Source organism: Zingiber officinale, chromosome 9A, assembly GCF_018446385.1.
Source record: "Zingiber officinale cultivar Zhangliang chromosome 9A, Zo_v1.1, whole genome shotgun sequence".
Taxonomy (NCBI): Eukaryota; Viridiplantae; Streptophyta; class Magnoliopsida; order Zingiberales; family Zingiberaceae; genus Zingiber; species Zingiber officinale.
Window position 1 is genome coordinate 102267835 of NC_056002.1, and position 17141 is coordinate 102284975.

At 36.1% G+C, this 17141-nt stretch overlaps 2 protein-coding genes across 5 annotated transcripts; both read left to right on the forward strand.

The window, feature by feature from the left end:
- Nucleotides 1–2502: 2502 nt before the first annotated feature.
- On the forward strand, nucleotides 2503–3156 carry LOC122019398 (zinc finger protein GIS3-like). The gene has a single exon (XM_042576869.1). The coding sequence runs from the start codon at nucleotides 2503–2505 to the stop codon at nucleotides 3154–3156; it is 654 nt and encodes a 217-aa protein (XP_042432803.1).
- A 1924-nt stretch (nucleotides 3157–5080) lies between these two features.
- On the forward strand, nucleotides 5081–17116 carry LOC122019847 (carbon catabolite repressor protein 4 homolog 5-like). 4 transcript variants are annotated; one of them, XM_042577412.1, is made up of 15 exons: nucleotides 5083–5427; nucleotides 5969–6132; nucleotides 6508–6573; nucleotides 6646–6698; nucleotides 7353–7434; nucleotides 7881–7936; nucleotides 8155–8251; nucleotides 14813–14905; nucleotides 15035–15070; nucleotides 15154–15248; nucleotides 15365–15497; nucleotides 15762–15847; nucleotides 15927–16011; nucleotides 16622–16708; nucleotides 16800–17116. In XM_042577412.1, exons 1-14 carry the CDS (start codon nucleotides 5220–5222, stop codon nucleotides 16673–16675), a joined length of 1308 nt encoding a protein of 435 aa, XP_042433346.1. In that variant the 5' UTR covers nucleotides 5083–5219; the 3' UTR covers nucleotides 16676–16708; nucleotides 16800–17116. The 4 variants fall into 4 exon arrangements, with proteins under 4 accessions (XP_042433348.1, XP_042433349.1, XP_042433346.1 ...); XM_042577413.1 differs by having other exon boundaries at nucleotides 5084–5427; nucleotides 15035–15067; nucleotides 16800–17115; XM_042577414.1 differs by lacking the exon at nucleotides 7881–7936 and having other exon boundaries at nucleotides 5081–5427; nucleotides 15158–15248.
- The last annotated feature ends 25 nt before the right edge of the window (nucleotides 17117–17141 follow it).

A 17141-nucleotide genomic window follows, 5' to 3' on the forward strand; every position in this document is an offset into this window, starting at 1 on the left:
CTAGTTGACTGTCATAACCATCAGTCAACTGGTCCCAATTACACACTCTCACTCATCCTCTCCGAAGTTTTCCTTGAAGTCTTCTTCCTCAGCCTTCGTCCCTCAGATGCATTCAAGCCCGTAGCTCTTCTTCGTGTCATCCTTCATGTTGCCTTGAAGTATGCTTCCTTCGGCTTCACTCAGTTACTCCTTGTCCACGATCCCTCGGATGCACCATCCTTCACCAATCTTCAAGGACCTGAGCCATAAGATGAGACTTTCCAAGCTTGTGTGTTTCACCAAGTCCTGCATGACTTAAGTACATATTAAAACCAATATGAAACCTAACTTAAACTTTTTGATACATACATTAAAACAATGATCGTACCCAATCAATCGTAGGTTGATTGCACCAACACTCTGCACCGAGCCTGAGGGTGTAGTTAAGAAAACTTGACACTTGACACCATCCATATAATAGTGTAATAAATAAACATTCTCAACTTTTATATGTGATCTTTGGGATTTGTAGTACCATTAAATTCTTTGATCTACAACACCCAAAATATCTTAGCAACTCATCCTGGAGGATATCCCTTGAAAACGAATGGCCTCGAAGAGCTTTTTCATTCCATTAGATTTGAGGTCCTTTTCGCTTGTAAAATCTTGATGAGGGGTTTCACCTAAAGATTCTACAGAATGTTCTCTCGCGACAGACTTATTGATCGGTATGGAAGAAGTAATTTGCGACATTCTCGTAGGCCAAGGTACCCTCTGGTATGACTGTGTTGCTTCAACCGACCAAGGCTGCAGTTCGGTTGAGGGATTGATCGCTGGTGGAGGATGTGAGGGTTTCCCCTTTAACACTGCTTGCATTGTCGTCGCTACTAATTTATCAAAATCCTTTGTTGCTATGGCGATGACATTAGGTCTTTTAGTATCATTCATCTTAATGTTTCAATTTAGGTCTTTAATTTAGTGGTTCCACAGACGGTGTCAATTTAATTTTGCTCATGAATATTGATGAGTGAATCACCGATGAATTAGCTTTGTTGCCAACTTAATCGTTAATCGTTGGATGGCAATGAGAATGATATGGTTTTACAAGCCTAGATGACATCAAAACTGGAGAAAAAGAGGTTGAAATGATGGCCAGGGATTTCCCAATGCAGCCACTCTGACGCTTAAGTTAGAGGATGGAGGAGGAAAAGAACAATATTAGGGTTTTGATATATGTAGGTGTGTGTATGTACCTTGAATGTCAGATAGTGCTACCTTTTATAGAGAGACAACAATTTTTTTTTCTTTCATTATGATCTTTATATTATCATTATTTAATTCCTTAAATAATGCCAGACTTATTCATACCGCTATCTTTTTCTCGAAATAATCTAAGATTTATGCAAGGATTATTATTTTCTTGAAATTATTAGAGATTTGTGTGATGGTTATTCTTTTCCTAAAATGGTCATGCGTTCTGATGTGCATTGCCAAGGAGCCAAGATGCCAAGGGGTGGGGTGTCAACTCAACTTCTCTGTTCGAACCGTCATCTCAACAAAGGTTTCCAATCTTCTTTTATCCATGTGACACCCATTAATTATCCTCTGGATCATCCATAGTTCAACTTTCAACCAATATTTATAGACTAGAGCCCAATCTCTCTCTCTCTCTCTATATATATATATATATGCATGACTAAAGCGCCTGAAATATACGTAGGAGCCTCAATTGTAAAATCTATCTTTTTCATATTGATTTTTACTGAGGTGTCTGGAATTAATTCATACGCCTTAGTATAGGTACAAATTCTTTTTTTTTTTTTGTTTATTTGTTTAGCTCCTGAGTTAAACCAATTAAATTTTATTTTTAGAATTTAGGAGTTGGGTTATAGTATTCAAGTTAAAAAAAAAAAAAATAGATGCTCACAAGGTGTATATAGTATTTAGGGTATGTATTTTTTTTTTTTAAGCTTTAGGGTTATGATTTAAAATTTGGGATCTAAGGTTTAGTATTTAGGATATAGTGTTTAAGATGTATAATTTTTAAATATTTTTAGAGTTTAGAATTTAAAATTTGGTATATAAATTTTAGGACCGTAGAATGTAAGGAATTTAGGATTAAAAAAAAGATTATGCTAAACTAATGCTCGAGACACCTAGATTAATTCCAGACGTCTCGAGGATCTGATGTGCACCGACGCGAATGTACAATCGCCCAACGATCAATCATATATATAGTCTATACTTCCTTATTCTGCACACTCCTGGATGATCCTCACATATCCAGATGCTCTCTTAGATGTCCCAATTATCAAAAGTGAATCGGGCCCAGTGAGGAGCTTCGGGCGTATGGAACTATGTATATATATAATATTTTCTTAAGAGTGATTGTAAATGCACCAAAGTGAAGGTGAGGTATATATAAAGGGAAAGGAGAAATGAATGAGCTCACAAAGGAAATGGGTTCAATTTAATCCCTTCATTTCCTCCGATTCCTCTCTATATAACTCGCCGGCGACGACGATGGACGATGGCGGCAACGCGATGAAGCTGTTTGGATTCAACATGGCCGAGACCGATGAGCCCGCCGAGTTGGCCTCCGTCTCCTCCTCCTCCGCCAACGCTGCCGCCGCCACAGGTGGCAGCGGAGACAGGGCCAAGTATGAGTGCCACTACTGCTGCCGCGAGTTCACTAATTCGCAGGCGCTCGGCGGCCACCAGAACGCGCACAAGAAGGAGCGCCAGAAGATGAAGCGCGCGCAGTTGCAGCAGCAGAACCTCGTCTTCGCCGCTTCCGCCGCCGCTAGCGGCGGTGGCCTACTGTTTCCTCGGAATTCGATCGGGTCGGCTTTCTCTCCTCCGGCGCAGCTACTCCGAGGCGCCTCAGTCCGGTGGCTCTACTTCTCCCGCACGCACGAGCCGACGGCCCCTGTGTCGGCGGCGGCGCCCATGCACGTGTCTCACGGGTGCGCCTTCCCTTCTTCTTCGTCCACGACTGCGCCGGCCGTCTCGGGGCCCGCCGTCTTCGCCCGCGCTTCCACCGGCGACCCAGCAGCACCGTCGGTTCGGAGGATCTCCGTTGAGAAGGGGACGCGCAATTCGGCGGTCAACTCGCCCGTTCCGGCCGAGTCGTGCGAACTCGACCTCAAACTCAGCCTCGCTCCCGCCGGGTTGTGACTCGGATCGGAGAATCAGGATAAACATGCAGTGTTTTTACCTCAAAAAAACAAAAAATAATAATAATTTGCTTCGAGTTATTCAGCTAATTAACTTGAATCATTGAATAATGATATATATTTTTAAAAAAATCTGATTTAGTTGATAATTCCGTTCACAGTCGCTTGTGAGTTCTGAGTTCTGACTCACAATTCGCTTCGACTCGTTCCTACACGTACGTAATTAGGTGATTTTTTTTTAATAATCCATCTGTTTAGACTAATTCCTGATTCGTGAAGCACAAATGGATTCACATCTAGGAACTTTTCAAATTTTTTATTCTGCTAATATCCTAGGGGTGTACAATAGTCGGATGAATACTTGTTACTTGATAATGACACAAAGAATAGATTCATAAAATTGAATTAAGAGACGAATTATTTATAATTATATTTGATTGTAATTAATTATGATTTTTTTTTAAAATTTATCGATTCTTAATATTATAGTTTATGTTGGGATGGATGATCAGAGACCATTGATGTATAAGTGACCAGGTAGCCTAACGTCAAGCGAGGACAGCCTCTAGATGGTCTTCGACCGGTCATCCGTTTCGATCCAAACTATAATATAAGGGAACGGTGAACTAAAGAAGAATCATAAAAAATTGCAATCGAATCGTGATTATAATTCGACTGTAATTATAAGTGATCTATTTTTTATGTACTAGGAGATCTGGACTCCCTAAGACATGGTGGTAAAAGATGAATACACCCGTTCTAGTGCTCCCGTCAACTCATCACAGGGCCAATATGAAAGAAATAAATTACGGACGACTACTAACCTTTAGAATATTAATTAACACATAAAGAAATATTTATCTCGAGTTAATTGAACTCCGTAAGAAATAGTAAAATGGTAAGAGGTAGGATTTAAATCTTTCACTAAAATGTCTCGTGAAGCTCAAATAAATGATGATATTAGATGTCATGCCGGGACTCATCTAGATTTCTTGGATTTTCCTGATGACCAATTTATGGGCTAATGTATTTTAGGACGAGAGAAGGTGTAATTATGAATTTTTCCATATATCTAACATTTTAATCAATTATTTACTCTCTAAATCTCTAAATTAAATTTTACAATCAACTTGGGAATTTTTTTATATATAACTTTTATTATCTACCGATTTGTAATTTCTAACTCCGCCACTAGAAATCAAGTCGTCCATCTATAGAATTAATTGAGTCGGCAGAAGGCTTGAATAGCTAGATTAATATAAATAAACGAATGGGTATAATTTTTTTTTGGGGAAAATTAAAGTAAGATTAAAAATCTGCTAATTAGATTCGTATCACTTAAACTAATGCAGGCAAATTATAATATTATCCACAATTTAAGCACCTTAATTATAGCATATCTTGTATGATTCGACACCAACATAATTAATTAACTTGTCTTTTCTGCCACTTCGAATTAATTATAAAAAAATATTGGCACCTGGTCTTTATACACTGTTCTTGATCACAATTAATTAATAAATATATAAAATACCTGTTTTCTAAAAAGGTAGATCCGCTACCTTAGCGATCCCCCTAGTGCCGGTCCCACGGATATGGAAGGAGGTTCATACAGGTACACAGGCCATAAACACATAGCGGGATAAATCTTAGGTCGTCAGTTCCTGAGAATCGACCCCTGATCATTACATCAGAGATATCATATACCCACCATCTGCGCTACGTCCTGGGGGCTAAAATACCTGTTTTCTAATAATTATTGTTCTTGGTCACAATTAATTAACTTGTCTTTCTGTTGTCATCAAAAGTGAAATTTATTAGGGGTGTTTCAGTCATATTTATAAGTGTAGGAAGTACAAGGACAAAGTAAAATTAGAAGCGGGGAATTCAATAAAAATTTGGTGTGGAATGGAATTTTTCTCAAGGCAGGCCCAATGTCTCAAAACGGGCCCAATAAAAACCTGAGGCGAGAGGAGCAACGTCCAAGCGTGCGGCGGCGGCGGCGGCGGCGGCGGCGAGAGAAGAGTGGGAGGCCCGAGAGTCGCCGGCGTTCTGCAGCTTGTGATGAGGACGGGGGAGGGCGATCCGGAACCTCTCAAGCTCCCTTCCGGTCCTGTTCTCTCCGCGGAACCACGGGTATTGAAGCGAAAGCATGAAGCGGACCGTCACAGGCACACGGCCGTCGAGACCAAGCGGCGGCGAACTAGAGGACGCGGGGAAGATGGGATTCGACGATGGGTCTTCTCACCACGAGATTTATCGTCTTCAATGCGTAAGGGACTCGCTTCCAACCGTTTCTTCTCCTCCGCCCATTGGAAATCGTGAATTGTAGGGTTCGGGCGTACCCCGGAACAGAATGTTCGTAACTAAGTAGACCGAATAGGGATCTTGGTAATTGTTTTCCATGAAAGCGTTAATCTTATATGATAAAAATGTTTTTTTTTTTTAGCTTAGAAAGTGGTAGATTCGTACCCGCCATGCTCTTCCTCTGCTCGAGTGGATCAAATTAATTATTTCAAATCTTATGATAATACGTCTTCTTAAATTTCTTGTAGTTATTTTACTTCATACACTTGTTTCTGTCGATGATTCTTATGTCTTTTAATTTCCATTGTGACCTTTTTCTGATTGTACTACGTCATTTTGGAAATGCTACAGGTATACAGTTGTGTTAAATTGTGTAGCACTACTACTTTCATCTTTTGAGCTTTATTTTGCTATTGTATTACCTTTTCACCTTTGTACTTCAAATGCAACTATTTTTACTCTTTTTATCGTACAATTTTGTCATCAATGCGTCTTTCATTTTGCAGAGAGGTTTGTAATTGTTTCATACAACCTTTTGGGAGTTGAAAATGCTTCGAAGCATTTGGATTTATATCATTCAGTTCCCTCTCACTGTCTTAATTGGGATAGACGGAAAAGGCAAATACACAAGGAACTGACTCTATATAATCCAAACATATTATGCTTCCAGGTATAGTAAAACTCCCTGATGCCTTTTTGTTTGTTCAATTTAGAAATATCATGCTTATGCTTATGCGTGTGCTTAATTCTGGTGTTGAAAAAGGGAGTTAATAGTACATGTTATGTTGTGATAGTGTGATTGTAGAGTAGTGGTCTTTCTCATAGTCAAATTGGCAGTACATTGTCCAATAAAAGCTGAATAAAAGAATCTTCAACATGGTTGTAGTACATTTGTATATGATATCCTTTTGAGTCCACGACATAAATTCTTACTGATGGACAATTCTAGTGGTTGTATATATTATACATTCTTTGGTGATTCACCAGGATAGTTACTCAATTTGGGTATTCAATCCTCAAGTTGACAACTATCATTGATCTACAGGAGGTTGATAAATTTGATGAGTTGGCCAGTCTTTTTCAGACAGATGGCTATGCTGGTATTTATAAGGTGTGTTTTGAGCTAAACTGGATTTTTTTTTCCTCCTATATTGTTGTATTTTTCATATGTTGGCTGTTTCAGCAACGGACCGGGGAAGCAAATGATGGTTGTGCTATTTTCTGGAAGGAGAAAGAGTAAGCTTGTATATCATCAAATTCCTTGTTGTTTAAATTATAGTGACCTGCTATCTTGTGAAACTTTTCTAAAATTTGACTTAATGTAATGTTATTTTAATCTGAATAGAAGATTCTAGTAGGATGATTGATGAACATGATGATATGTTGAATCTGCAACTCACATATGCAAAGCTATGAAACCGGTCTGATTCCTTCAGTAGTTTGACTCATGGATCATCTAAGAAGTCAAGTTATTAAAGTATTTGTCACAAATGTCAAGATGGGGTATTTTAGTAACCAAAAATATTTAGCAATCCACTTATAGTTTCTTTATTTAACTTATACCTTTTAGACATTTCACAAAAGCTTCAAGGTATTAAATTTAATTTTGGGAATATGACCATAAGCCTAGTCTATTTCCTCTCTCTCTCTCTCTCTCTCTCTCTCTCTCTACAAGACTTGTTTTCTAATCATTTTCTTAGTTAGTTGTTTTTCTTCCAAGAAACTATGCATTAAAATTTACATGACCATAGTGTGTACTCCATGTATTGATAAATGTAAAAATATCTGATCTTTTTGCTCACAATTTGAGTATATTTCCTAGCAGATAGAACCTCTCTCTTCAGATTCATTTACATCATACTGAAGTTGTTTATCTTGTATACTCTTTAGGTTTACTCTCTTGTATCAAGAAGACATAGAATTTCAAAAATTTGGCCTTCGGAACAATGTTGCACAACTTTGCCTATTGAAGGTACAGTTGATTCGATGCTTTTAAGTGACAACAGTTTGACAGGCATATATTATCACATTTGTTGATTCTTGGAGCTTGGTGGGTCATACTTATTCGTCGGAGATGATGTGCTTTTGGATATGTGCCATCTATCCAACACTTAATCTTTGGACAAAACATCAAGTTATGCTCTACTGCTGTGTTTAGAAACAACCCTATTGTGAAGTTGTCATCTAATATTGAGTGTTAGTACAGAATAATTGATAATGAGAAACATTTTTTTTGTACTTATGTTATTTAACTTTGTCAGTTTGGCCATGTAATTTAGCATTGTCTAATTTTCTATTTCTATGAGTATTTGAAATGCTTTACTTAGCTCACAGCATTGTCTCCTGATAGGAAAATCCTGGATGATTTCTAATTAGATAATATATCATTTCTTTTCCTTTTTTCTTCCCTCTTCATAGGTTTCTAACAACCATTCAAATCATCCGGTGGATAAAAATACGAGTTCTGGAACAGAGTAAGTTTGCCAAATCTTGTTGAAATGGTAGTTTATCTTTTGTTCAATGTTATGCACTTTGATTATTTTTGGCTTTAGGGTTATCCATATGGAGTTAAGTAATTGTGAATACATTAACTTTCATGATTACTTGTTTGATATCATACAAGTATTTACACATTTCTGATTAGATGGAATTTTAATCTTGTCTATTTAACTTTAATTGAAAACTGATGTAGATGCAAATTTGCTACGCCAGTGTCTTCTCGGACTTTAGTTGTTGGCAACATACATGTCCTCTTCAATCCAAATCGCGGAGATATCAAGTTGGGGCAGGTATTGATTCCAGTATCTATACAATGTATATAATGTGTTTTATTTCTTATTCTATTAGACATGCAAATCAGTGACTTTTTTGGAAGGTATGATTTAATTGAAAAACTAATACACCTTTCATGTTGTAGTTTAACTTAAGCTCAGTTATGCAGCATAATGAAATGCCAGCAACACCGCATGAAGTTTGAGCAATATCTCGTTTACTAGCATATATTCATAGTATGGTTCTCCAAATCTATCTATATATATATATCTAAAAGGATAATCCACCACATGGATTCTCATATTATTGGCAATTATGCTTTTAGACAGCATTTTTAATGGCTAATAACATGATGTCATTTGTATTTTTTAATCTACCTATGCATTCATAAGCGGACCAAAATATGCCAAATGTCATTGTCATGAAGAAGATAAACCTCTCAATGTAGTATCATAATGATCATTAATAATGTCCCCTCGGATGGGTCTAGTGCCTAGCGCATGAGGTGTTGCCACAATGAGGTTGGGGTTCAAATCTTGACAAAGCCGAGGTAAATACCTCCCTTATGTACTAGTCACTATTCCAAAAGCTAGTAGCCGCCCGTGATTTACCTCCTCCGTGTTGGCCCTGGGACGAGTTGGCAGGGGCAGGGCGAGCGTATTCGCCTTTTGCCACAATAATGATCATTAATAATGACCCCACGGGTCATTCGAGATGATAAGTGGTGGCATGCTTGCCACATGAGGTCGCGGGGTCGAATCGCAGGGCTGTCGGGGCGTAAATCCTCGGACCCTGTGCAACTCACCCCACCACCACTTGCCCTCTTGGTTGTCGTGATTTACCTCCCTCATGATGGCCTGGGGTCGGGTGCGACGGGGACGCTGGGGGCGAGCGATTGCCACATAATGATCATTAATATTGCCCCCTGGGGACGGTGGGGTGTTACTACATGAGGTCTAGGAGTCGAAACTCGGCGTGTCCGAGCATGCCTTCTCTCATGTCTTGGCCACCTGCACTAATGGCTAGTAGTCATCCATGATTTACCTTCTCCGTATTGGCCTAGGGACGGGTTGGCGGGAGCAGCGAGCGAATCGCCTTTTGCCATATAATGACCATTAATAACATATTAATTAATAGATATGCTATTTAACTCATCAATATTATTACTTTTTAAACAACTCTAAAGCTCAAATATCTAGATTTATACTTAAAAGGAATGCCCAAAGAGTTGTTTATCTATTTTGTTGCCACAGGATTTTTAGCTTCTTTATTAATAACGGATTCTATTTAGCCAAGTTTATGAATGTAATGTTAAGTTGGAATTATTTTATTCCTTCAATCATATTTAACCAAGTTTGAAGTCTTTTGGTTTTTCTTTTGTAATGATTCGTACATTAAGATTATATTTAAATCTAATTAGCCAAAGATAAGCAATTCAAGCGGTTGACGAAGAGTTTCTCTCCTTCCCTTGTGAACTAGAATCAAACTGTGATCAGAGGAAGGCTAGATCAATCAAGTTTTTCATAGTCATCTCAATTCGATCAAATTTTAACTTGATTCCATCCACTTCCATTATAAATTTGACCAAATTATTTTATTCACCAATTTCTAATGTAATCTAACTAATTTCTTGCTCACGTTTTTGAAACTCTATTTCTTTTTTCCCCTAAATTTCTCAATTTCTATGAGGAGACAATTATTTGTTAGTTAAGGTGTAAATTTGTATACGATTATGAGTATCAATTGGACAAAAGAGTGCCTTACTCATGTGAGGTTGGTCGTGGACTTGAATTTATGTCAAAGAGCTATAGTCTTTTGAATTTTGAAAGCTAGCTAGTTAATTGACAATTTGCCTATGAAAATCCTAGGTAGAGGGTTCTCTTCTAAAGAACCTCTCTGGTCAAACCTATTATAAAATTGTCTCATATCATCATCTATACTTAAATAAATTTTATTTTATTTTATTATTGCTAACCAAATCTTTTTTACTTTCTCTTGTTTGATGTGCGTGTTTGTCATAGTTTCACATTACCTAACTGAAGCATTTATTGGTTGTCTAGGTACATGGTCGTACCATCTTAAACGTGTTTTCCGGAGTTTTCCCTCAATAGGTGCAACTCCGACTTTCTCTTATTTTTTATTCTGTCCATCCTCGTCAGTGTTCTAAATGGCGGTTGAGGTGGCCGCCTAGGCACCGCCTAAGCGGGAGGCGAACCTCAATCGCATCGCCTTTAGGCGGTAGTTCAGCGTTTCCGCTTTGGACTTGACATGCTTGCGATGTGTCCGGATGCATCGCCGAAGGGTCTGTCACCGTACTCGGGTGATGCTTCCAAGATCGTTGTCTGGCTTGGGTGATGTGTCTGGTCTCGAGCGACAGGTGCATACTCGTTGCCTCGACCCGTTGACAGGTCTGAACGCGACGCATCCGAAGATGCATCCGACGCTGAACCACCGAAGTCGATCGTCGAATAGAATAGTTTTTTTTTAACTTAGGATTTAATTAAAATTTTAGATTAATAATTTTAATCATGATTGGGATAATTTAAATAAGCTTAATTATAGCCAAATAAAATTGTCCTATTAGTTTAATATATATTTAAAAAATTATGATTATTTATTAAAAAAAATATTTAGATTAATTTTTTTATTTTTAGTTAATATATTTTATAGTATTTTTTAAAATTTTTGATCCTTTATTCAATGTTTTATCCATTAGTTAATATATTATTTAATTATGTATAAATTAGTAAAAAAAATTCAGCCACGTTGGTAGGCAGTCACTGAACACCACCATCGCCTATCGCCATTTACAACACTGATCCTCGTATGCCCACACATTCACCTTAACATCCTCATCTCTACAACTCTCATTTTCTTCTCATATGCTCGAGTCATAACCCAACATTCAGCTTCATATAACATAGCAGGTCTAATTATTGCTAAACTATAGTTTTATAAAACTTTCATTTAAGTTCTAGAGGTACTTTATAATCACATAAAACACCCGACACTCTCATCCATTTCAACCATCCTGTTTGTATTCTATATAAGACATCTCTCTCTATCTCTCCATCATTTTTCAAAAAAGATCCTAAATATTTAAAGCTCTCAATTCTAGACAATTTGACGTCTCCAATCTTAACAATTGTCTCATTACATCTAATATTGCTAAATTTAAATTTCATATATTCTATCTTTATTTTACCAAGCCTAAAATTTTTCCCTTCCAGTGTTTCCCGCTAAGATTCTAGTTTAGCATTTACTCATTCACGTGTTTCATTTACCAAAACAATATCATCTGCAAACAACATGCACTATAATACTATGTTTTGGATGTGTGTGTGGGTTCGCTTATAATTAATGTAAAAAGATAAAGACTTAAAGTTGATCCTTGATATAACTTTATCTTTATTAGAAATACTTTAATTACTCCACTTGAAGTCTTTACTTTGGTTGTTACATCCTCATACATATCTTTAATCAATTCAATATATGTTATGCTAACAACTCTCTTTTCTAGAATTCTCCATATAATTTCTCTTGGGATTCTATCATAAGTTTTTTCTAAGTCGATGAATATCATGTGTAGATCTTATTTTTGATCCCGATATTTTTCAATTAATTGTCTAAGAAGATGTATAGCTTCTATTGTCGATTTTCGAGGCATGAACCTAAATTGATTTTCAGTCACTGTGGTATCTTTCTTTAATCTTTTTTCTATTACTTTTTCCTAAAGTTTCATGATATGATTCATTAGTTTAATACCTCTATAGTTTACATAATTTTATACGTCTCCTTTATTCTTATAGAAGGGAATTAGAGTACTTACCATCCATTGATTAGACATTTTTTTTCGTTTTCAATATCATGTTAAATAATTTTGTAAGTCATTCAATATCTTGTTTCCTAGGCACTTCTGTACCTCTATCGGAATATCATTTGGTTCAACGGTTTTTCCATTGTGCATCCCATTAAAACTTGTTCTACTTCTGAAGTTTGAATTTTACGATAAAAATTTAAATTTCTATGTTCATTTGATATACTTAAATTACCTAAATTAAGTTGGTCATCTAAACCTTTATTAAAGAGTTGATAAAAATACTTCTTCCACAACTCTTTTATTTCTCCATCATTTACTAGTACCCTATTGCATTCATCTTTAATCCATTTATTTAGACAAGATCTCTTCTCTTCCTTTTTCTCACTTTAGCTATTCTATAAATATCTCCCTTTCTTTTACATCTAAATTTTGATATAATCGTTCAAAAGTTTCATTCTTTGTTTCATTCACTACTTTCTTAACCTCATTCTTGGATATTATGTATTTTTTTAAGTTTTCCTCGTTCTTACAAATATATAATTTCTTATAAGCGGTTCGTTTTTCCTTCACTTTCTCTTGTACTTTTTCATTCCACCATCAATATTTCTTATTTAGTGGTGCATGTCCTTTGACTCATCGAGAACTCTTACCTACTATTTTCAATTTTGATATCATTTTATTCCATGTCGTATTAGAGTTACCGTATATTTCACCTAATGCTTGTACTTCTTTCTACTCCTTAAATATATTTTGCTTCTCATCCTAACTTCCATCACTTAATTCTAAGACTCGTATATATTTTAATTCTAAGACTCGTATATATTTTAATTCTAGGAGTCATATATATTTTCTTTCTATTGATACTATGTTTATGGCGTATATTCAATACTACTAACCTATATTGGGTAGTTAAACTTTCTCCAGATATGACTTTGCAATCTTTATAAATCTTTCTATCCCTCTTTCTAACCATAAGAAAGTCAATTTAAAATTTATTATTCCTACTTTTGAACGTGACCAAATGTTCTTCTCTTTTCATAGAAAAACGTATTAGCTAATATAAAGTCATATGTTATCGCAAAATCCAATATAGTTTTTCCTTCTTCATTTCTTATTCCAAACGAAGGAGAGTCTTGGCGCAATGGTAAAGTTATTACTTTGTGACCAAAATGGTCACGGGTTTGAATCCTAGAAACAACCTCTTGCAAAAAGTAAGGTAAGACTGCGTAGATCCTTCCCCGGGACCCTACATAGCAGGAGCTTCGTGCACCGGGCTGTCCTTTTTTATTTCTTATTCCAAACCTATAATCTCCATATATAACAGGTCCATCTAGATCACCTCCTATTAAAATCATTTCATTTGACGGAATGTTTTATAGTATTTCATTTAGGTCATCCCAAAACTTTGATTTGGTAGCTTCATTTAATCCTACTTGCAGTGCATATATACTAATTATGTTCATAGTTTCTTTTGCCATTATTATCGTAAGGGTTATAATTCTATTCCCTTTTCTAAGTACTCCTACGACAACTTCATCTTTTAACGAACTATCTACAATAATATTCACTCCATTTCTTGTTCTACTCTTTCTTATGTATCATAACTTAAAACTCGAATTCTCTATCATTTTTGCCTTCTCGCCTACCCATTTTGTCTCTTGTACACACAAAATACTAATTTTTCTCCTAATCATCGTATCTACTACCTCTATTGATTTACTAGTGAGGGTTCCTATATTGCATATTTCAAATCTTAGATTATTAGTTTTATTATAATCTTTATTCTTATTCAATCTATGATGTGAAAACTCTTGCCTATTTAACACTACACCCAAGTTTTCATGAAGATGTAGTTGTCCTTGCCAATACGTAATAGTTGGACCCTGTAATGCGAACTCTTGCATATTTAGCACTACACCTGAGTTATGGAGATGTAGCAGTTCTTACCGAGACGTTATAGTCGGACCTGCAACGTGTTCCTTCCGGGAACAACCTAGCATTAACACAATAGTTTAATGAATTCATTCATTGAATATTTACCATAGTTTAACGTTGGTTATATGTATATACTTCTCACACTCATCCATACAACTATAGTCATAGAATTGAAATTGTTGGTTTATATATATCGCCATATAGATAATTCTGTTAAGCAAATATTATGTCTGATTAGAATGTTCACAACTTGCAATTTAGTTTGTCTTTTCTTTATTTTATTGAGAGTTGCATTTAGTTAACCATTCTATAATTTGATGAAAGATTTCATTAATAGACAATGCTTCGCCTTTCTGCGGACCAATTATATCCTTCAAACTAGTCCCAGCTTTTTCTCCAATACTTTTCCATTTGAGAATGTTGAAATGCTATTTACATCTTTCCTTCCTAATTCTCTTTTCTAGCTCTTTGTGCACTAAGAACAAATTATTCACAGATATTTAATTTATATAAATCTTCTAACCTCCAAACTGTTTTCTCTTTTATCAAGATGTTTATTTTCCTTTGAATATCATCTTTTTGTGGTGATAATATTATCATTCATTTGAGACACCATGAAAATGAAGCTAGATATTAATATAATAGATGACGAATTGATTGTGTCTACAGTCTTTAAACTCATGTCTATGTGTTATCTTGACATCCATTCATATAACTTCTGCCTGTAATACTTTGCATTCAGATTTGTAACATCATGAAGCATTAATGCCATCTGTTAAAACTGGGAATTTAATCTGTTGGTTTTCTTTTCTTGGTCTGGTAGATGCGAGTGTTACTAGAGAGAGCAAATGCATTGTCAAAAAAATACGGCAATGCTCCTGTTGTAATATCTGGCGATTTAAACAGTACACCAAAGGTGAGATATATCGCATTATTTTCTCTTCTTTACATTATTATGTCCTTGATCTTATTTAAGAGAACTTCATCTTCAAGTACTTATGATTACTTATTGCTGGAAACTAAGACATGTTTTCCTATGATCTAGAGTGCAATTTGCCAGTTCTTATCTTCAACAGAGGTGGTAATTTGGTTCTCCTTTTCTTTTCAAGTCTATCTACAATAAAAAGCATATTAGCATAAATTTACTAACAAGTTAACTTGCAGCTAGACATTCTGCAGTATGATCGCAAGAAAATGTCTGGGCAAGTTGAATTTTCAACTAGACATGTGTCTTTTGCTGTACAGAATGATCGACTAAGGTCCTTTTCCTTTTCAGAATTGTGTTTGAGTTGTATTCTATGTTAACATGAATCATCACTTTGAGAGGCCATCTTTTATTAGCTAATATTGTGATATTTATATTTCCAATCTACAGGATGTGGAGGTGCATGACAAGTCAGATGAAGTACAGTTGGAGTGAAGAAGAAATATGCCTTGCATCTGGAAGAAGAGGATGCACCCATCTGCGAAACCCTCTTATTCTTTCAAGTGCATATCAAGGGGTTCCGGTAATTTCTTGTCTATGACCCTTTTTTTGCTTTGTGTAGATATTCCTTAGCCATCTTTATGCTTTGAATAAAAAAAATGGACTATGTACTGGGTTCCACATCTAGTTGTATGCCCATGTGCTTTTAACCCACAATACACTTTTCTTAGTTCCACAAGGAGCCTGATATCTAGGATGTCCTTCCTAGAGCTTTTAGTTATGCTCCAGTCTGTTACTCTATCATAAAAACAATAAACATACCGCCTTTCGTATTGCAACTCCTCAGGGTGGTTACAAAACAAGAGATGAAAATGGTGAACCTTTGGCAACTTCTTATCACTCCAAGTTCATGGGAACAGTCGACTACATCTGGTGGGAATTTGTTACGAGTAATATTTTTCTTTTGTTCGAATGCTTGAATGTCGTTGCAACTTTTTCAAATGATATCCAGGCACTCTTCGTCCCTTGTTCCTGTTGGAGTCGTTGACACCTTGCCAATCAAAATTTTAGAAAGATTAGGAGGTCTTCCAAATAAGGTAAATGCTGACCCTTGCTGAATTCTGATTCCAGTTCTTTTTTATTAAATTTTAATTTAAATGTATCATATGAGTTTTAAGAATGAACCATGCCAACCGCTACATTGATTAAATGGATCAGCTCAACCAGTTTATGTTGTTTAAGATCATTGATTTCTTTCTACTATTTCTTGTGAACTTCTGACGTCGAGTTTATTCGACTCTTCTGCGTTCCTGGAATTTGGTATTGCAGTATGAGGAAGGGAGATCTAAACATCTCTGATCATGAAGGATGTTTTAGTTAAGGTGACACTTGGAACAACCTATTTAGTTAGAGCCAACATTTCTAGCACAATGCAGCGTTTTGCCACTTTGCCCATATGTGATTTCGAACCTCGATACGATCCAGTTTCGCAGATACTTGTGTAGCTAGATTCACAATGGCGAGATCCACCTTGAAATGCCTTCTCTAGTGAGCTTAAAGTTCCGATACAAAGCTTTTACCTGGAATTCATAATATAACAAATGCTTGTTAACCTTGTTCTAGCAACAAGATAGTCTGTTCATCTTCCTCCTTTACCCGACAATCCGAGTCTCCACGTTCTTATTTGGCTACTCTTTTATCTTGCAGCAATGGGGTAGCGATCATCTTTCCTTGGTGTGTGAATTTGCCTTTGTCGATTAGGCCGATTCTGATTGTATTATGCATGACTGACTGGTAAAGTTTAACCCTCATCATAAACTCAATCTACTTTTAATCCTTTTTCACAGCGACGACAACTAACACATTGCAATATTTCCTCCTCCAGGCATTACCATTTCTTGTATGTTTTAAATAACTGGATGATTCGAGAAGACGGTGTCGATGAAACTTGTTTTTCGGTTTCCTCCTCGCTTCGCAGGGTCTCTTGTTTATGTATTAACAATGCCTAGCTATTCTGAACATTTTATTGTTAGTCTTGTGTAAGTTGAGAACGATATCAATTTAATAGAAATGTTAGACAGCCCCTCAACTCAAAGGCTGAAAGCTTGTAACCTTATTTTTAAACCTGTGAATGTCTCTGTTCCAGCGATCAAAAATTTGTAACCTTCTTAAGTTTAATCAATTTATCTGGGAAACATTAAGTTACGGATAAAGAATTTTATTGAAG